At 36.6% G+C, this 21,353-nt stretch overlaps 1 protein-coding gene across 3 annotated transcripts in view; it reads left to right on the top strand.

Annotated features, from left to right (window-relative positions):
- Positions 1-21,353, top strand: part of CUL1 (cullin 1) — a 53,897-nt gene that overhangs the window by 20,284 nt on the left and 12,260 nt on the right. For all 3 annotated transcript variants that reach the window (XM_058831775.1, XM_058831773.1, XM_058831774.1), the window contains exons 3-9: positions 8,879-9,053; positions 9,736-9,903; positions 10,949-10,999; positions 11,943-12,033; positions 12,753-12,916; positions 16,157-16,319; positions 19,958-20,088. In XM_058831775.1, the coding sequence (XP_058687758.1) occupies positions 8,879-9,053; positions 9,736-9,903; positions 10,949-10,999; positions 11,943-12,033; positions 12,753-12,916; positions 16,157-16,319; positions 19,958-20,088 (943 nt within the window). The remainder of the gene's footprint in view (positions 1-8,878; positions 9,054-9,735; positions 9,904-10,948; positions 11,000-11,942; positions 12,034-12,752; positions 12,917-16,156; positions 16,320-19,957; positions 20,089-21,353) is intronic.

Raw genomic sequence — 21,353 nt, 5'->3', positions numbered from 1 at the left:
CTTGAAAGATTCTCAGGCCAAGCACTGAAATGTCAGAAAACTTTGCTGCACTGTATCGAAGTAGTGTAATTTTTCACAGTGACTTAGACAAAGAGCTGAGTAACTTTCCTAAAATACTTCTTTCATTGTAGCACATATCAACAGTTTTCAGATAGCACTGGTGAATGGAAAGATTAGTGGTGTACTTCTCTGTTGTACATGTGCCTTGTTCATTTGAAATGCCAAAATTTTTACATAAACTCATGCTTTCACTGCCCTGATTTACAAAACATAAACTGATAAGCACTTTTAGGGATTATTTTAAACAATGTAGTTAATTTATGCCCATACAGAACAGATTAATGTTTTTGTCCAAGTTCAATATTTAAAGAAAAATTGAGAAAAATGAGTTTAAAGATTCCAATTGCTATTAATTTATAACAAATATCTGCATGAGGATATCTAAAAATGTTTTCATTGATAAGAAGAGTTTATAATACTGTGGAAGGTATGATGTAGTTGTTTAACTAAGGTATAAATTGCAATGTCCAGATTGTAGTGTTCAGGTTGGCTTTCAAAGTCTTTCAAATGTTATATACATGAAAATTACACTGTTGATTTCAACAGGTTCCTAGAATACATTTGAGTAGTTGATTGGCATCATTATCATGACATACCAGGAAATTTGAAGAAAATTACTGAATTTATTATGACTTAAAATTTGCTGAAGTCTTACACTAGTAAATTGGATCTTAAAATGTGTTTCTTATATTATTCCAGTATTAGCCATCATTAGTAAATATTTTCAAAATAATTGCTTGAAGTTTGTCAAGTATAGGTAAAGGCTAGGCTGTTCTGTCTCACATTTCATTATTTTATGAAAAAGCCTTGCTATTGTGATTCAATCTTGTTCACTTTAACAAAGTGGTGGATATTGAATATCCATTGGATCAAATATAAGTAATTGTTTATCAGAAAAGGTTACTGTAGTAATTTTATAAAATAATTTTATAAAATAATTTTATAAAATAATTTTATAAAATGGGATTTTTTTTTTTCCTCACATGTTAGCAAGTGATATTGGAAAATACTGTGTTGAACATGAAATAATTAAGTGTAATATGCTAACACTTCAAAAATACCAGATGATTCAGGATAATCTGTCTGTAAAATAGAAAGTATAAATATATTTAACTTTTTTTTTTTTTTCCCTGTGAGTAGATTCAGCACCAGTAGTATATGTTGACCAGGCAAAACCATGATGCCCTTTTCCTGGCATCCATTTGCCAAGGTCTTTTGTAGTTGCTTCTACTGCAATCTTTTTCCTTGTTGAATTCCTGTATTTTTGTAGGATTTTAGATCAGCAGATGCATATTAAAACTGTGAAAATAGTTTATTTTCTAATCACATGAATCTGTTGTTACCAGGCAGCACGGTATGTTCTTGTTTTTTTCTTTCTGAACAGATTATTATGCTCTTTCTATGCAGAAAAGATACTGAGGTGTTAGAGGATGCACTTTTTATTCACATCTCAGACACTGTTCACTTTCTCTTAAGATTCTGTCACTCTAAGCCATCCTTTCACTTCAATGTCAAGTTGTTTAAGGTCATTTTGGATGCATCAAGACAGCCTCTTCTGTCTGCTAGTGTTAGTCCTGCATATATTCAATATCCTATTTCATAGGACTTCTCATGTTCCAGTTAGTGCTTGTGTGAAACATGAAGATAGAACTAAATGTATTTGTTGACATGTTTGAAGGGTGCATAATACATTTTTTTCTTGTGTGGAAAGGTACACAATTGTATGCATTTGTGTATATTTACAAAGATTGCATCTTCAATTTGAAAGAAGGGCAGAATATGTTTATATTTGTGCACTCATTCCCTTTCTTTATGCACTCTTCCACAATGATTGCTTGCTGTTCTACTTGCTTTTTATAGTAACCAATAATGTTCTGTTCAGAACCAAATTCTGTCAATGCAAAGAAAGAAATTTAAAAGCAACCTCAGTTATGGAGTTTCTTAGACTCACTGGCATAAAGACTGTGCACTTTGTTTATACATTTGGCTTTGAAATTTTGTGTTTTCCTTATAAAGCAGTGCTTTTCTTGAGTTTATGCCGTGGAGAGGGAAACAAGAAGTTATGTATTAGTCTTCAGATGGCTTTTGCTGAAAGTGTGTCTGACCTCAGACTTGTAGAAACGTGTTTGAGCTGAGTTATGCCTGGATTTTCATAGCAGCTGCATGGCTGATGCTGTAATAGCTCCTCAATCTCTTGCCTCGGTCCTTCCCTGACTAAAATGGTTTGTCTCAAATGGAGTAATTTAGCATAGCAGTTGTATCAAACCTAAAGACATAAATGTATCAATTAAAACTTAATAGCTTAATCAGTTTTTAGCACAAGTGGTGAATGTGTGGGGTTGAGGACAGGATCTTGATTTTGTTTGTTTGTTTGTTTTCTCTGAATTGTTTGTGGGGGTCCTTACTTACTGGATGATGAACTGAACATACATAAAATCATTTGCTGATACCTTCCTGAAAAGAATGAAGGTTTTTGGGCTGTTTGTTCTACTGCTACTCCTCACAAAGCTAAAGTGAGTGCTCAAAGCACCTGTTCTGAAAAACGATTGGTTTTTGACAACCTCATAATTTCATAAACTCATGCAAAATTTCCTCATCCATTTGACTCACAAAACATTAAAGCCATATAGGCATGTCCAGTTCTCTTAGCAGCCTAAGTCTGGGGTAATCCAGCCTAGACTTCTGGATTTCAACAGGACTTGAATGGCTTTAATTTTGAGGAAAATATGTAAAGCTGTTCTTTAGTAAATATAATAAGCTGTGTTGTTTGTATTAGAAGTGATTCTACAGTAATACAAAGCTTCTATAATCTTCCCTAGCAATTTTCCTATCAGTGTTTTCAATAACTCTCTGTATGGTATTCTTGCATGCCTTTGGTCTAATCTAGGAAAACACAGATTTTTGACAAAAGTGGAACTAATCTCAATTTAGTCCTGTAGGCCAGCTGCTGAGCGTGAAGTTAATTACTGCTTAAGGTCTGTGAAATAGCAAATTTATGCCTCAAACTGATCTTTATAAGGATATAAGGAGACTAGAAGTAAAGAGAGAGAAATTGCAATTGAACAGTTGTTCGGCTTGTTTTTTTTGTTGTGGGCATCTCTGCACTTTAGTTTTCTGCTGTGTTGTGTTAATTCTGCATCCCTTTCAGTTCCTTTAATTTTACATACCTGTTCCTCATGCAGACTTCTTCCAGTTATGTGAACTTTTCATAGCAAAATGGAAGAACTCCGGGGACTTAGTTGTGCTGGTGAAAGGTGAACCAGTTACTGCCTCAGCAGAACTGTTTTCTTTTAAAAACTTTAAGAATCACACAAAGCTCAGTGATTTATACTCATCAGTGTAGAGTCTGAGTGCTTTCTTGTTGTGTGTTGAGTTACAAAATTGATAATTTTTCTTATATAACTTTGGTTTGAAGTCGCTTCCAGAGGAAAAAAACCTATATGGAGTACTTTGGTACTTTTCAAGGGCAGAGGGTAGATTATAGTTGACCACAGCATGCTCAACTTGTGTTTTGTTGGCATACTTGCTCAAAAAATGTATGCAGTGCTGCTGAAAGAGCCTGTTTCACTTCCCCAGTGTGGGCACAGAAGTTCAGATCTGCTCACCAAAGGGTTTGGGGACAAGGGGCCACAGTTGGTTTTAGTGTTGGTTACTTCCCCAGTCCATGTGACTGACTGCATGAACTCCCATGCTACTGGAAACTAGTTGGCAAGTAAGCTCTCCAGCTAAATTGTGTGTTAGGACCATTTCCCTCAGTGGAAGTGATCTTATACAAGGCCTTAAATCCATTAGGGTGTTGCAGCATGGGTTTTTTGGTGGTTTTTTTCTGTTGCCCATCTTTAGAAACTGAGCCAAGGCTGTCAAAAGTAGTGTAAATTATATTGATGACAGAGGTGGTAAAATTAATTTGTCTTTGGCTATTTTTTGTTGTGAAGACTTCAGGAGGAGAATAAAGTTCTGAAAAATATTTTTCATCTTGACCAGCACAATGGTGAATTATTTCATAAATTTTCTTGCAGTTTTCCACCTCAAATTTACTTTAGACAAGTAAATTAAATTTCACCTTCACTGTAGAGAAGGTGTAGAGAGAGGTTAGAGGAGATTGATCTTGATCAGTTCCTCCTGTAGATAGTTTGTCTGCTTGGCCAAATCTGAAGTTCAGCAGTCCAAAGCTTAGGGATCAGCACAGCTTCACTGTGGTTCAAACTTTTCTATTGATGAATTAACTTCACTGCTTGTTATGGTAAGCAAATTACTATACAGAATTGTGCAAACGCCCCCGAAAATGTTTCCTGCTAGCTGTTTGCATATGTATATAGCTTCCAGCATACAAACCATTGAGGGATTTATTTTGCATTCTCCAACTAAGAATTCTTTTCATAGCATTCCCCTTGTGATTCTCAGATGGACTGTCATACACTTTGTTGTAAGCAGCACAAATCTGATTTTGTTTTGAATATGTCAGTTTTTCTGTCAGTGGCTGGCTCTAGCAGATGGGGGGACAGATTGTAAACAAAGTGTGAGAGAGCATGCTTTATGTAGAATATGTCAAAGAGTTACACTTGCAAACTGCCTTCTGCATGAGCAAACTAACTTCAGTTTGACTTGTATGGAACAATGAAACGAGAGCACTTCAAAAGTGCTATCTTGAACCCTTTGGCTAGCAAATCTCAAGCCAGAATAAAAGGTAAAGATGAGCATTACTGGAACTGTAGCTCTGAAATGATTACTGTCACGCATGGACAAAAGGTCTCACTCTCTTTGTTTACTTTACAGGGAATCCTGGGTTTAATAGTAAAATGTATGGGGTAAGAAAAAGGCTTATGTCTTCTAATCTTGGCCTTTTATTTTTCTGAAGTCTGTTGTGATTGCTTGTAGAGATGAATAGAATGTTTTTGTCAGGCAGTACTCTCAAAATTGCAAGAATTACCATTCATCTGAACAGTTTTCATATTTTCAGGCTTGCTCAAAACCACTTGGGATAGGAGAGTTAGGAGAATAAGGAGGCAAGACTGTCAAGGGGGTGTTTATGAATGAACCCTAAATTCCTAGTATAATGATGGAGAGGTTTTCCATAAACAATCTAGAGAAATTTATATATTAGCTATTTTAAAATTAACCTGTGGGGTAAACTTGCTTTTCTTGTTTGTAGCAAGAAAAAGAAGGAAAATGCTTGTGCTGTGTGGTGTTCTTCACTTGAACAGGGAATTCTGAAATCAAAGTGTAGATAGTAAAAGTAGCAACAGTGCCAGGGAATTTGAACAAATAAATAACTAGGAGGTGAAAGAAATCATTAATGTCCAGGAAATCAGTGTCTGATTAAGAGGCTGATTAAAAGTTCAATTGCTTCAATTCAATACAAATGAAGGCTTTATGTTATTGGTTGACATCGCTGGAAATTTGGTTACTGACATCTGGATGAGCTGACAGATAAGAAATAAATGTACACTGTGTATTTTCAACATGGGGTAATCTTAGGTGAAGAGCATTACTTCTTTGCACAGAATGCAGTGACTTTCTGAACAAGCATGTAAATATAGACTGTGAGTAGGCTTTCCTTGCAGTTTGATATGAAGACTCTGAGCCTTGCTCCTGACAGCATGCAGGGTCATGATCATTAAACCCAGTTTAAGGGTATGTTTTGTCCGTGAAGTGTTTTATAAAATTAATTACAAGGAAGTTAGTTGGATATTTGGAGACAATTTTCTTCCTGAGCTTTACTACTTAGAAGCAAATCTGTTTATTATGACTGTAATGCATCATATATTTGTGGTTTATAATTCTCTTGGTATTTAATTGTGTTGATGTCTTCCCATTTTGTTGTGCTGGACTTCGTGAAGGGGAAGATAAAGTCAAGTCCCTGCAATATATTAATTTCCTAATTTGTGTTGTGCTGTGGAGGGAACCTGTCTAGTGATTAAAGCTGGGTCCACTTGTGTTGAGTGATGAAGTACTGGAATGGTCTGCCTGAGCAGGTGGTGGAGACACCATCTCTGAATGTGTTTAAAAAATGACTGGATGTGGCACTCAGTGCCATGGTTTAGTTGAGGTGGTGTTAGTGCATGGGTTGGACTCGATGATCTTGACAGTCTCTTCCAACCTATTGATTCTGTGTGAAAACACGAAGCCAAATTAAACCTTCTGGATTGGTTAATCCAGTGATTTACAGGGATGTGACTCAAAAGCCTGTCCTTGGATTGCCAGTAGAAGAGTAAGTGCTCAGTAGCTTCATTCCTGTTGGCTGATTGTTGTTTGTGTGAATCATTAGGGTGATTTTTGTTGTCAGATCTGAGTCCTCATCAAGTTAAATTTGAGTGGTACCTAGCTAGTTTCTTTTTCTTGCTTGTGGAATGCAGCTTCTTTAAGGATGCCATCTTATTTGAAGTGTTTGGGGCAATGTGACTTCCACTTACTGCTTTGGCAGAATTCTGAATATTTGAGTTTTTTAGATGAGAAAACAGAATGTGTTCTTGAAATGTTACATTAACAGTTACAGAAAGTCTTCCAGGCTGTAGCAGTATAAGAGGAAAAAATATTGCTGCCACTTGCTAGCATCATCTGCTGCCTCTCTGATACCTGGCTTAAAGAGGTAAAGATCAAACTTCCTACCCTGGGACAGTTCTCAGATTTTTCAGGTAGACAGCAGTGAAGTTGCAACAAGAACTCTCAAGGTAATCAAGAGACACTTCAGGGACTTGGGATGACAGGTTAAGAGACCAGAAGCTGAAGCAGTTTTCACCTTTCTCTTTCCAGTTGCAAGGAATGGTGAAGGAAGAAACAGGAAGAGCTGGCAGATCAATACTTGGCTCTGAGCCTGGTATCAGTGCCAGAATTTTATCAGGGCTAAGTTTATATGACACTAGGTCTGCTAGTGACAGATGTGGTACACCTGTCTCAAAAAGGGGAAAGTATCTTTGCAGATACCAGAGTTACTAGGCTTAGAGAGAGCTTTAAACTAGATTTGAAAAGGAAAAGAGGCAAAACCAGGGGGAAGTATCCTGATATTTGAGGGATGGTCTGCTAGTGAGGTCCTTCAATCTGGTATCTCAGTGGAGGTAGGTGATGGAGATCCATATGGTGGCAAAGAAATAGGGGTCACTTGTGAGGAGCCACAGAATTCCCTGGTCACATTGGAATTAGGTCTTCTAGCCGAAAAAAAAGGTGGTGGGATCAACAGCCCAACCAAGCATATCTGTATGAATGCATACAGCACAGGCAGCAAGCAGGCAGCCAGTCACAAGCCTTCTTCCCAAGGGCTCAGTGCTGGAGCCAGTTCTGTTTCATTTCTTCAGCAATGACTGGGACAAGGGGATCAAGTGCACCCTCAATCATTTGGCAGAGGGTACCAAGTTGGGTGAGAGTGCTGATCTGCTGGAGTGTGGGTAGGCTCTGCAGAGGGGTCCAAAGAGGCAGGACCAGTGAGCTAAGGCGTCACTCGTACATGGTACGAGGTTCAGCAGGGCGAAGTGTTGGGTCAAGCACTTCAACCAAAACGACCCCAGGTAGTGCTACAGGTCAGGGGAAGAGTGGCTCGAAAACTGCCCCATGGGAAAGGAACTGGGGGTGCTGTTTGACAGCTGTCTGAACATGAGCCAGCTGTGCCCAGGTGGCCAAAAAGGCCAATGGCATCCTGGCCTGGATCAGCAATAGGGTGGCCAGCAGGAGCAGGGCAGCAGATTGTCTCGCTTTACTCAGCACATTGAATCCTGTGTCCAGTTCTGGGCTTCTCACAACAGGAGAGACATTGAGGGGCCAGAGCATGTCCAGAGATTGGCAGTGGAGCTGATGAAGGGTCTGGAGCACAAGGCTGATGAGGAGAGGCTGAGGGAGCCGGGTGTGTTTAGCCTGGAGAAAAGGACCTTGTTGCTTTCTACAACTACCTGAAAGGAGGCCATAGCAAGGTGAGGATCATCCCCTTCTCCCATGTAACAAGCAGCCGGACAAGAGGAAATGGCTCTAAGTTGCATCAGAAGAGAAGGTTGGATTTTGGGAAACTTGCTTTACTATAAGCTTTGTCCTGCATTGGAATGATATGCCCAGGTGGAATCAATCAATGTCACTGGAGGTATTTAAAAGACTCTTAAGATACGGTGATCAGGGAGATGATTTAGTGGTGGACTTGGCGGTGTTATATTAATGGTTGGACTCAGAAGTCTTTTCTAATCTAAACAACTCTATTTCAAATTCAGTGATTCTACACTGAAATTTTGGGATTAACTTTTAGCCTGCAATTGGGTTTTAGTGAATCTTATCTTACGGTGTGCATTTAAATATGTGTGTGTCTCACCATTGTTGTTTTCCAGGTTTGTCCAGCTTTGTCTTAAGTGGCCAAATCTTTTATAGAGGATGCTGTTTGAAGGAATGCAAAAATATTCTCTTGTGTTTTCAACTAGTGAATGTTGCTTGAGGCTACTATTGAAATTTCTTTCAGTTCAAATGAAAGCCTGTGTATTTGTAGAAGACCAATATAATAGATCAAATAAGTTCCATTTAAAAAATCTTATCAGCAAGTTCCACTGCTTTGTTTTCTTGGTGGTCTTGTTAAGTGAGCATTAAATAAATTTAATGTTGGCATAAGTACTTGCAGTGCCCTCAGCAGTCTGACACAATTTCGCTGCAGATAATTCTGCTGAAAATTACTTAATTTTCTTAGCAGTTTCTTAGTGGTTTGATTTGACGTGGGCTAGTGCATCTTGTCATGCATTATGTTTAAGTCATTCACAGTTGTATAAATAACAGCATACTGAAATTAACATTGTTTTTCATTGTATTTTTAATGTCTTACGGTGGCAAATGTATTCCTTAACTTTCCTGTCAGTCACGTTTATAACTACTGTACCAGTGTACACCAGTCTAATCAAGCACGGGGAGCTGGAGTACCTCCTTCTAAATCAAAAAAGGGCCAGACACCTGGAGGTGCTCAGTTTGTTGGCTTGGAATTGTACAAACGGCTAAAAGAATTTCTGAAGAACTACTTGACAAATCTCCTTAAGGTAAGATGGGTTATGAGATCAATAAGCACTTGTAGTAAAATAAACTGGGGTTAGAAGAAAAGCTGTATCAACAAGCCTAGAGCTGTAAGCAGCCACTGGAAGTAAATGGAATGATCTTAAAATGTGCTTTTGTCTCTGTAGCCATTAGAATGTTTTGTTGGCTTTACCTCAGACATTGATCAGTCCCTAAGCTTGTACCTGTTCCTGCTGCTTTTCCTCTTCAAGCTGAAACAGCATTCCTGGGTTTTATAGAAGTGATGTTAGATGACATCTTAAGCTGTCCTATACTTGAGCAAGAATAGCTAGACTTTCCAAGCAATTAACCAGCATATTAGGAATACTGAAAAAGTGAATGCCTCTCATGTTGAAGATGCCTGATGGTAGCCTTTATTTTAGTTTAATAAATAAACTACCAATAGAGCTGGATGTTGTTTTGCGTCCAGAGGGACAGGGATGTCTTCTGGAGCTTTGTCTGTATTGTGCATTTTTTTCCCAGCCTTTTAATTTCAAAATCTCATACTGGCTTTGTGCTTTATTAATGTAGAACTAAATGTATTAGCAGTATGTTTCCTTTAAATACTTTGCATGGTATACATTTATTACACAGTCAGTTTGTATACCCTCATACGTCTTGATTGTACCTTAAAATTGTGCAACAGTATTGGCAAACTTGTAATTTCAGGATGGTGAAGATCTGATGGATGAGAGTGTGCTGAAATTCTACACTCAACAGTGGGAAGATTATAGGTTTTCAAGCAAAGTACTGAATGGGATATGTGCCTACCTCAATCGACATTGGGTTCGTCGTGAGTGTGATGAAGGTCGTAAAGGAATATATGAAATTTATTCAGTAAGTAGCTTTTTGAAATGAGTGATTTATCCATCCCATCTGCAATGTTTGCATTATCATCCTGCAGATCACTCCTTGAATCTTGCAGGAGGTTCATAGAAGTTTTGAAGAAGTGGGCAACGTGGCATTCTCCTTCCTTTCCCTACTCCTACCCCAGTATATTTGTAAAAATTCCAAAGGTCTAAGTCTATGAGATGTTTGATCTGCCTTGTATGTATTGGGACTTCCAGTAGTAGACTACTGAGGGTTGTCTGTGTCTGAATATTTGCTGCTTAGTGTTACCTCTGTGCCTCAGCGTGGCCTTGTCATCCCGCTTAGAATTCAGCCAAGCATTTCAAACACCAAATCAAGCAGTAAATAGTTTTGTTTTTTTTTTTTTTCTGGTTACTTCAGTACATTTCTACAAATTTTTTAGAATCCAAGCTAAGATTCAGACAACCTTTGGTTCTTAGTGTAAGTTATTTTGGTACAGTTACAAAAGATTGATATGTGATTTTGATTTTTTTTTTAACGTGAAGTAATATAAATAAGAACTTAACAGAACTTCTGTATCTCAGGTAACTAAAAGGACTTTTTTAAAATAACAGATAATTACTGTCCATACTGGTAAAGCATTAGGAAAGTGCTGTGCTATTTTCCTGCTTCACTAAAATAATCTTGCATACGGTAGAAAAACAGTTGGTATCCTTAGTTCTCTTCTCTTAACTTTAGTAGCCTAATGCTAAGGGACTATGTCAGCTTGGAAACTGCCTACAAAAAAAGCTGCATGTTTTCAAAGTAACACAAACTGGGTTTTGTTAATTTCCAGAGTTGGCAGTGGATCCCCTGGTAGAAAAAGGAACAACCTAGCAAAGTTACTGGTAAAGCCGGTTGTAATTTTAATGTGAAACAATCTCATTGCTTGAAAAATGTGTCAAAATATAATTTTAGAAGTTCTGATTGGTTAGCATACCACATCAGGTTTCATTAAAGGGAGTTACATGTATATGTATATATGTAAATATTTTCATTTTTCCATCTTTCTTCTCCCTTCTTTTACTTCTAGCTTGCCTTGGTGACCTGGAGAGACTGCTTATTCAGGCCATTAAATAAGCAGGTATATGCATTACTATATTACAACTGCAGTGTTATTTTATAGGGTTAGTTTCATATATTGTTAGTAAGGAGCTTCAAGGACTGGGGAGGGGGTGGGGGTGTGCACAGACCTGGAGAATAAAATAGAGCTTTCTGCTTCTCCTTTTGTAATACTAAAAAAAACAAAACAAAACAAAAAGATAAATATTTGAAGGATTAGGCCTTTGTGTATTTGATTGAACCTTGATACCAAGACTGTTCTGTTATCTCTCTGCTGAGAGAGCCTTTGGCTTTTCTTAAAAAAGCTAAGGGGACTTGAAGTAGCAATTTTAGTGGTTGCTAAGCTAGGCAGGAGTACAGGCTGATGACAGTCATGTCTTCAGGTTTGGTAGGCAAGATTGGATGAGAACAGATAGTGACAGCCTGGGATTTTGGTCTCTCCTAATGTTATTGTGAGCTGTTACATTTACATTGATGTGGGAGACTGAGGTCAGCCAAGTGTTTAAAATTTGTGAATCAGCACAATATGAAACAAGGCATTCCATCACAATTTTTAGGTACGTGTATATGTTGATTTCACTTCTTACCAGTACTTCATGATGAAGTAGTTGCAGCAGATTATTTGTCCAAAGAGCAGGTGGTTAGTAAAGGTCTTGCTACAGTGTTCTGTATTTCAGGTAGGAAACAAAGAGGATTTTGGCTTAGAAGGTGTTTTTTTGAAATAAAAGTACCTAAGCACTTTAATATCCGTATACACCTTGCCACTAATCAGACTGTAATTTTGTTGTATAACTCAAGGGTGTCATTCTCTGTAGGAGCTTTAAATGTTCAGATCTCCTTAAATGTTGTTCTCAAGGAACCTGACTTCTCTTGAATATGGAAATACACTCCTAATTAAGTATGGTGCTTGATCTACCAGCTGCTTTCTCTGTGCTTGACTTAACTTTTAATCCCTGTTTTCTAAGGTAACAAATGCAGTGTTGAAATTGATTGAAAAGGAAAGAAATGGTGAAACTATCAATACAAGGCTGATCAGTGGAGTTGTACAATCCTATGGTAAATGTGATTTCTTTAAGATTCCATTACTTTCTTAAAAATAAATAAATTTATGTACCCTATCAGAGCCCAGAAGTAACATCCCACCTCCTCAGATGTCCAGTAAAGATTTTTTTTTTTACAGTAACATAAATGCAGTTATGTATTGCTAACTTCACATTTTTACCAATACTTTATACAAGAACAATTGATTATACTGTATTTGTAAAACTTGAGAGTGCAACTGATAGACAAGAGTGTTCATTGTTTACAAATCAGTTACTAAGGAGCTAAATTTAGAAATGAGGAAGGATGATAGCTCGCATAGCAGAGTGGAGTTGCTTTTTCCCTTTTGCATAATATTGAGAGCATTGCCATCCAAATTGCTGACTAGTTTCATTAAAAAAAGCAAAAGCATATAACCTGGAACTCTCAAGAGGAGAAAAATGAAAGGAGAATTTGGACTAGTATTTAAGATCGTGAAGTTTTCCAAGTCCTGTAATCTTACATTTAAGAAATGTATCCAAAAGTGTAGTTGATATTAGTAATGTCTTGTAGTGATACTTTTTAAAATGCAAAATCAATGTACTTTTTTAAAAGTGGTGCTGATACAGTCCCAATTGATTGCTTTCATCTAAGTTAGGAGGAGTGTCCTTGTTTAATCGAAGGAGACCACTTCATAAAAAACAATTTTGTCATTTCTTGGTCTTTTTTGTTTGGTTGTGGTTTTTTTCCTTTAGTGGAGCTGGGGCTGAATGAAGATGATGCATTTGCAAAAGGACCTACACTAACTGTCTATAAAGAATCCTTCGAATCTCAGTTCCTTGCTGACACAGAGAGATTTTATACACGAGAAAGTACTGAATTCTTGCAACAGAACCCAGTTACAGAGTACATGAAGAAGGTAAATTACTTCATCTGCTTTGTGATTTTTGTTTTTCTGGATACATATTTTTTTAGAGGTAAAGGAATATAAATTTTAGGCTTTTATTATCAGTTTCTTAAAGTGATGGTTATTTTTCAGAAACAGCTGGTTTTCCCTGTAGTGATTTGCTTCTGTATTTATCTGGTCTGAAGTTTTTCTCCTTCCTGCATTTCAGTGAGTGCAGTGAAATTATATAACTTTCTGAACAGTCAAAACAGAAGATTAAGTTAAAGTAAATTCAGATTTTTTTTTAGACTTCAAGACACCAAAACAATAATTCTGCTTTAATACCACAAGTTTACCATTCCTGTACAAAAAACAGTATGTTGACACATTTATTGAAATACCTTCCTGAGCAAGCTGGCTAAGGAAATACATCATTTATTAGCTTTAATACTCTCAGAATACTTTAGTGTCATGAACCCCTATACAGTACTCCTTATCAACAGAGGCCAGATCTAAATTCTTAATTTGTGTCTGGTTTTGGGGATCCCAGACTGGGCAACTGAGAGTAAGCAGAATAAACATTGGCTATTTCTAGCCTGGTTATTAGGTCAGTCTTACTGACACAGGAGTGGATAGAATCATCTTCCACCTTGGACAAGTGTTGCTTTATATATCTTTTCTCAGCACATTTCTTCACTTTCTTAGTTGCTGCTTGTTTATTCCCTTTCATCTTAGTTAAAAAATAAGAGAGCTTTTCAAATAATATACAGATACACATCCCTCCCTGCAGTATTCTTTGTGGAATGCTTTTTACCACAGAATACATCCTTTCTTGGCATTAAAGTCAATGAATTACGCAAAAAGAAAAAAAAAGGATGGGAGGGGAAATCCTAGAAATAACACAGTAAAAGGAATTGTGCCTTTAGTAGTTTCCCAAGAATTACCAGACCAACCTATGTTTACTTTTCTGTTGTTGAATTATTTTTTGCTACTTCCCTTTCAAGTTCTTGTTTTACCTTTCATCCTAATATATGTATAAAGAGAAAGTAAGAAAATTTCAGTCATTCAGAACCTGAATGACTGGCTCATCCAGACTTCCTTGGTACAGGACAGTAAGAAGCTGTCTCAAGGTCATTGCTATTTCAAGAACTAGAGATTACTGGCAAGTAGAAACAACTTATTAGTACCCCAAACAATCCTGAATACTTCAGAAAGCCACAAAACAGCAACTTGCTTTGCTTGAAGCTGATGTTGAAGATGAAAGCACATACAAAATTAGCAGACAGCAGAGGAAATGTTCATCAGGAAAGTGTGTAGCCTTATGTATCTGCTCAAATTAATACATCATCAATTTGGGCACTCATGGCATCTCCTTACAGACTAGTGGCTATAAGATTTTACAAGTAATCTGATGGAAGTATGAACTGTGGATGAAGTCATCAGCTGTTAGTATACTTACTTGACATTCTCACTGGAGCACTATACTTGGAGTTCTGTCTGGCAGTAAATAGCATTGCATAATAAAAAGAAATGGTGGAGTACCCTAGGGCACACCACTATAGCATGACTGTTACTGGGTTACAGTAGAATTGTGGTAGTGTCTTGTAGAAAAGTCAATGAAATCTTAACTAGTGTGTGTATGTAGCTATATAGGCAGACTTACTGAGTTTAGAAGGACTGTGAATTTTTCTTCTCAGGCCAGAACTCATGAGTAAAGCTGGCATAGCCTGATGTGCTGTAGGGAAAAAGGTCAGTACTTCTTAAGACTATCCCTTGAAATATAGTCTTACACTGAACTTTTCATCTTTATAGTTGAAACAAGTGAAGATACTGTTGTGTGAACTGATTACTTTTCCCTTGTTTCTGAAATGTGACTTTAAAAAGAAAATGGAGTTATAAGAATACCAGAAAAAAAAGAGAGTATAAGGAAACACGACGTTAGAGTAAATACTTCTTTTCATAAAAGAGCTTACAATGAGAGTCAACTGTTAATATTAAAAGTGAAGGTGTAAGGATATTTTAAGAAGCAACATTAGAAGCAGTGGAATTTCCTGAGCTACAGAAATACAGACTTGGTTAAATACAGCATAAGTTGTTCCAGTGTTCATAAGAAAGATTTGCGGCTATTTCCTGTCAGTGAGGAAGTTGATTGTAATTCCTTACTGGTAAGAAACTGGCAAGTACTCTGGAGCTGAAGCTTATATCCCTTCTCAAATTGCTGATTTCATTTCCTATATTTTGATCAGTCCTGGTTTAGCTCTAGCAGACAGTAATCCCAGGACCATTTCACAAGACCTAAGTGCAAAATCATTACTGAGTGAGTGAAGCTAACAGTAGCTGAGATGATTTAAAGCTGTCCGTATATGATGCAGTGCACTTGCAGTGTAACTGTTCCTTTTTTATTGTCCAGAATATGATCTTTCATGCTTACTTGTTACTTTGGCAAACTAGGAAAATGAATTAACCTAATTCCATTTTCTTGGTGATGTTGTTAATTTAAATAATTTGGACTGATAAGAGGACATATACACCCTTGGTCCCTAATAATGTGCTGGAATTAGAAATGGTTTGTAATGCGAATCCTTAACACTTTTGCAAACAAAATAGAGGTAACTGTTATGTAAACAATTTCAGTTTTACATTTCGGCATAAGTTCTATTCCTTCAGTGACATTTAGAATTTTAGTTTGCCAGGAAGATATGCATATGTAGCATTTCATATGCCAAATTAAATGCTAGTATAATTTAAATGATTGTAGTTTATGGGCAAGGTTTTCTGTGTAAGAATGTAGATGAGAACATTCAAATAAATTTGTCATGGGCATAGTGTTAAATTGCAGTTTCCTGCCCTTTAGTTTTGTGGAGCCATGAAATACATTCATGTTTGTCTTAAACAAAACTACCTCTCTAGCAGGAGAGCTTGCTGATCCTTAAACTGTCAGCATCTCATGTCAGTGGCTTTCTCTTTTTCTGACAGCAGATTTCTATCTGCAAACTCCTTATTCACAAGCAGCAGGAAAACAGTCTTGCTGTGATTTTCCCCTGCCATTTAAACAGCACATAGTATTTTCATCAACATAAACATCAATTCCAAATGTATATTATGATTCCTGGAAAAAGAACTGTTTAAGTAGGTGGCCCATAACACCAAACTAGAGAGAGGTTTGCTTGTTTTTGTTTTCTAGAAGAATTTTTTGAACAGTCACCTGTTTTCTGTTGTTGGATTCGTGTTCTGCCTTCCCTGCAGGTTTCATGTTTATCTCTGTTTCTGTAGGCCGAAGCTCGCCTTCTTGAGGAACAGCGTAGAGTTCAGGTGTATCTCCATGAGAGCACACAAGATGAGTTAGCACGAAAGTGTGAGCAAGTACTTATCGAAAAACACCTGGAGATATTTCATACAGAGTTTCAGAATTTGTTGGATGCTGACAAAAATGAAGGTAAGGAGTTTCAAACACTGGTTTTAGGCTTAGAGTTCTCCTTCCTATGATTTGTGAATGATGTAAAATCTGGTGCTAGCTAAATGTCACTTGTTCAGGAATTAGGTTAAGATAGAAGATAGTCACTAAACTGATGGGCAAGCAGGTTTTGATGAAATAAGGATGACTGATGATACTGTTTCAAAGGACCCCACCCCAATCCCAGATATTAAGGCAGAACAGCACCAGTTTGATTTCTCTTAATGTGGCTGGAAGAGTTGCAAGAGCACTTGAGCCATCTTTCCAGCAGGAGCTGAAGCTTATGTGAGAGAGATGGGAGGTGAAAAACAGACCACTACTCTTTCCAGCTGTTTCAGTTTAATCCATGGATCTTCTTGAGTCAGCACTGAGAATTTTAAAATCCAGAGCGTTCAGAAGTATGTAAAGGAAATGCTAAAAGAGGAATAGATGCAAATAAGTAGCTTTTAAAATAGAGTATATAAAATACATAATATTGCATATAGAGCACAAGGAAAGGGTGGAAATTGTTAACTGATGAGTTAATTTTGGCTGTGAAAGTTATCCTTAAGTGTTGCTAATGGATCAAGTTTATATTGTCATAAAGAATACGTAGAATAAAAACTTCTTCAACACTTTCTCTGCAATAAGTGAAGATTATTTCAGATATAAATCAGATATATTAGGTATCTTTAAGTAATTTTCAATTGTATTGGTTTGTACGAGTTTCTTCAGGAATTAATAGCGAGCACAAAATAACAGCCAGAACTAATTCCTGTGGATCATGCAGATGATAGTGATGAATGATGATTCTGATTTCCCAGTTGGGAAACTAATCAAATCTGTATTTCAAATCTGAGTGTGTCTGTATAACTGAAACACTGCTCTTACAAAAGTGGCAGAATGTAATAGATGCTATGGTTAAGTTACTAATGATGAAATTGTTCATTTGAGAGTTTTAAATTGTAACTATGACTCTGTCTCATTGTATATCAGTCTTAAAATAGCAACTATGAATTATTACTATCTGTAAATGTTATGTTGATAACAAAGAGATGCTTTGAAATCAAAAAGGGCAATTCAGCATGATTAGTAGGTCAGAAGTTAGCTGATTCAAATGTAAATCATCTGTACTAGTATTTGAGTCAGATGTTTGTGTTTGTAAATATTTACTCCGTAATTGGAAGAGATTTTAATGGCTGTTGGTTTGTGGAATGACTTCATAAATGACTAAATTATTTCTGACAATTGAAATAGCAATAGAACAAAGAAAGTTTTTTCTAGACTCAAGACGCCTTCACAGACTTTTTTCTTCCTACTTTATCAAGCTCATGGTTTATGTGACCTCTCACTACGATCACTTACCATAGTGCAATAGATGCAGTTCCAAAAGTTTGTCTGGATAAAAAAGAAAAGAAATACCTTGTGTCTTGGGCACTGTCTAGTTACATATCTTTGGGTTTACTTTCATGTGGGTTATTTCTAATATTAACTAGACTTTCTTTAAATGCTTGATTTTTTTTTTCCTTCTTTTTCAAAATATTTTCTCTTCTGTTATCTTAAGGAAATTTGGTATCTTAAGGAAACTGTAGCAGTTCCCTCACCCTTTTTAAGATTCACAAAGTTTCAAGATTCAAAAATTTATTTTCAATAATAGTCTGGTAATTTACTCTTTCATCTCTGTAATCAGTTCATTATCCAGTTTGTCATATACTAACATAGCCTTTGGTAGACTACCCTTAAACTTACAAAAGGTTGTTCTTGATTAAAATATTTATTGCTTTGCTCTTGAAAGTACAGTGGTTTTGGGGTCCTCCCATGCAAATTATGTTTGAGCATATCATATTACAGGCCACTCCTGTTGGTGCTCTGTAACTTTTTAATCTATTGTGCAACTAATGCATAAACTGGTTGTAAAGGTTGTGGGACACATTGCTCATGGGTTAGGTACTCATATCAGTATGATACCTCTGGGAAACAATTGAGTTTATTGGGAGAGGGCTGCAATGACGTAGGTGGAGTTACCATGCAAATCTTCCACGTGACTTTGTAGCATCTCTTCCTTATTTCACCTAACGCAGACATCCTGGTAAACCAATCTGTGAACACTTGTTTTTGGGTAGATACAGCAGCAGCTTATTGTATCTATGCATGGCATTATTTTCCTACCTGTTCTCTTAAGTTCAGCAGGGTATTCTTATGTTCTTATAAAAGTTAGTATCGGGTTGCAATCGTGGTTTTCACAGAGAGGAAAAAAAGCTTCATTTTCAAATCTGCAAGTTTAAGTTTGACAAAGTTTTAAGGAAAGTGTTGTACAGAAGCCTAACTGAACTGGAATGTCATCCCTTCAGTATTAGAAGGCATAAAACTGTGTTGTATCTCAGAGTTAGGTAGAGCACCAGCTCATTGATTGCTCTGTTTTGTTTAATCTGATAATCCTCTGGTGGTAATAAATTGCTCACAAGCCCTTCAGAGAAGTCCTTGCAGTTGAGAAGACCTAGATGCAGCTGTCAACCTTTAGATGGGTTTCACAAGGTGAAATAACCTCCTTAGTTTACAGTAAGTAATCTGATTGTTTACAGTTTTACTGGAGTGCCTGTTCAGTGAGGGCAGGATTGCAAGAGGTGACTGGAAGCTTTGATTTATGGCAAATTTAAAGTTTGCTTTTTTTTTTAAAGAGTTCTGCTCTCAGAAAGTACAAAGCATCTATCCTGTTGAAACTAAATAATAAAACCCAAAACCCTCTTCAGTATTAGACTTTCCAAAATTGCAAATTGATTCAGAAAGTCTTGGCTGAAAACTGGTGAGATTTTAATGTGAAGCATTAACGTATGTGAAAAGATAAGCAGTTTATTTTTGCCTTAATTGTATTAATTCTATTGTAATACTTTTCAGATTCTCTTTTGTCTTTCAGATACAATTATTGCTACTGACAATCAGTCACTTAAAGTTTTTTGTAAAGAGTTGTCTTTTACTGACAGTGCTTTATTGAAGTAAATTTGATTTATAATCTTCTGCTAAGGTCATATCAATATGTAACATTTTACCTTAAATTTCTAACTGTTACCACTGATGCTGCCCAAAGTAAAAGTGTTGATATGCAAAGGGCTACAAATAATATTAGATCTCTGAGAACTGTCTTGTTCAGAATAAGATTTAAAGGACAGTGGTCAGCTGGAAGATGTAGTGCTTGTAGCACAGCCAGCAGTAACATTAATAACAGTCTCAAATTCATGGCAGCACCTCAAAATGTTATTTAAATAATAAGACAGGTTTAACACCATTTGCAATAAATCATTGCTTTAAACCTGTGAAAACTAAAAATCAGAAGTAAATTTTCTACTGTTCAAATGGTAGGTTTTTATTCTTGAGATTTGTTGCATTGTGAAGCTAAATAATACCTAATATAACAGATTGTTTTCTTTTTAACTAGTGCTAGCTTTCCAGGTGAGTGCAAAGGTTTGCTGTACTGCATAATCGTTTACTGTAATTCTTTCTGGCTTTTTACAGGAGCAGTTGCCTGTGTGTTTTTGTTGACAATGGATGTTTAGCTCCTGTTGACAGCTTGTAAATGAGAAATTGAAGTAATAGCCAGTAGAGATGGGAGATGTTAGCTTTCCTTTTTTTTTTTTCTTTTACAGACTTGGGTCGCATGTATAACCTTGTATCTCGAATCCAGGATGGCCTTGGAGAGCTGAAAAAACTTTTGGAAACCCACATTCATAATCAGGGTCTAGCTGCAATTGAGAAATGTGGAGAAGCTGCACTAAATGCAAGTATCCCATCAAAACAAGTCTGTGTGTAGTTGCTGCCACTTTTACATTAGAGGATAGTTAATGCTTCCTGATAAAACTTCCAGTTTGATTCTTTCCCTCACTAATTTAATTTGTAAGGATTTGGCAATTCTCAAATGTTGGTAGAAGGCTTAAAACAAAACTTACATCACTCTTTCTACTTTTCATATTTTGGGAGTCTTTGGGGTGGTATTTTTTTGTTTTCATTTGGTTTGGGCAGGTTTGTAGCGGTTTTTGGTTTTGTTTTGAGGGGAAGGATGAGTTTTCTTCTGAGATTTTGCTCTTTGTCAGGTTGTCATGCTGCTTGGAAAGCTGGCTGTGCAAATACAACACCCATTACTTAAAATACAAGCACACCTGAAAGTCCACTATTTCAAGAAGCATTATCTCCATTTGACTGTATTTTATTTCATCATCTTAAGGAATTCTGACTTGAATGGGACTATCTAGAGAAAATTTCTGTTGGTTTGTTTTTTTTTTTGATAATGTCTTTATTCTGTTTGGAAAAACATGTGTAATAGAAGAAGGAACTGAAATAGTAGGAAAGGTCACAATATAAGGAGGTCAGTCTTTGGAAAGGCTGCTTTTTCGATTTTTATCCCATGGTTGTAATTTCAAACTTAGTTTTGTATTGATTAGGGTTGTATCTTGGCAACATTAAGTTGTTTAAATCCTTTGCCAACCTTCCTCTCTATAGACAATATGTTTTCCAGGGTAAAAGAAAGAATAAAACACAATGTTTCAATGCACAAGGATAGAATATAGAGTCTGGTAAATTTTATTTAAAGTGGAATTCAAGAAGCACTTGGACAATGCTCTCAAGCATTGGCACTGATAATAACATCAGTGTGATTCTCAGGGTGGTCCTGTGCAGGGTCAGGGGTTAGAGTTTGATCCTTGTGCGTCCCTTCCAACTCAGGATACACTATGATTCCATGATTAACTTTGATTTTTGACAAAGTTTATTTTAACTTGTTGCTTTCCTTAGAAATTCTTGAAATGGCTTCATACTAAAGCAGTGATCTGTATTGAAGAGTGTAGTGTTTGTTGTTCACTTCTACAGCGTTAAGTGCATAGCTTTTTAGCAGTGTTGATCTTTTACAAATCATAAAGTAATCATGAAGAGAGTTCAGGAATCTTCAGTTTAATTTGTAGACATCTCTGTAAATTTTGAAATTAGATCTGTTCTATGCTTGGCACATCCCCCTAGTGGTTATCAGTCTTGAGGGTGTTTTCCTGTTTA

The sequence above is a fragment of the Poecile atricapillus genome, chromosome 2 (assembly GCF_030490865.1).
Source record: "Poecile atricapillus isolate bPoeAtr1 chromosome 2, bPoeAtr1.hap1, whole genome shotgun sequence".
Taxonomy (NCBI): domain Eukaryota; kingdom Metazoa; phylum Chordata; class Aves; order Passeriformes; family Paridae; genus Poecile; species Poecile atricapillus.
The sequence above is the reverse complement of the archived record's forward strand: the minus strand, read 5'-3'. Positions and strand labels throughout refer to the sequence as shown.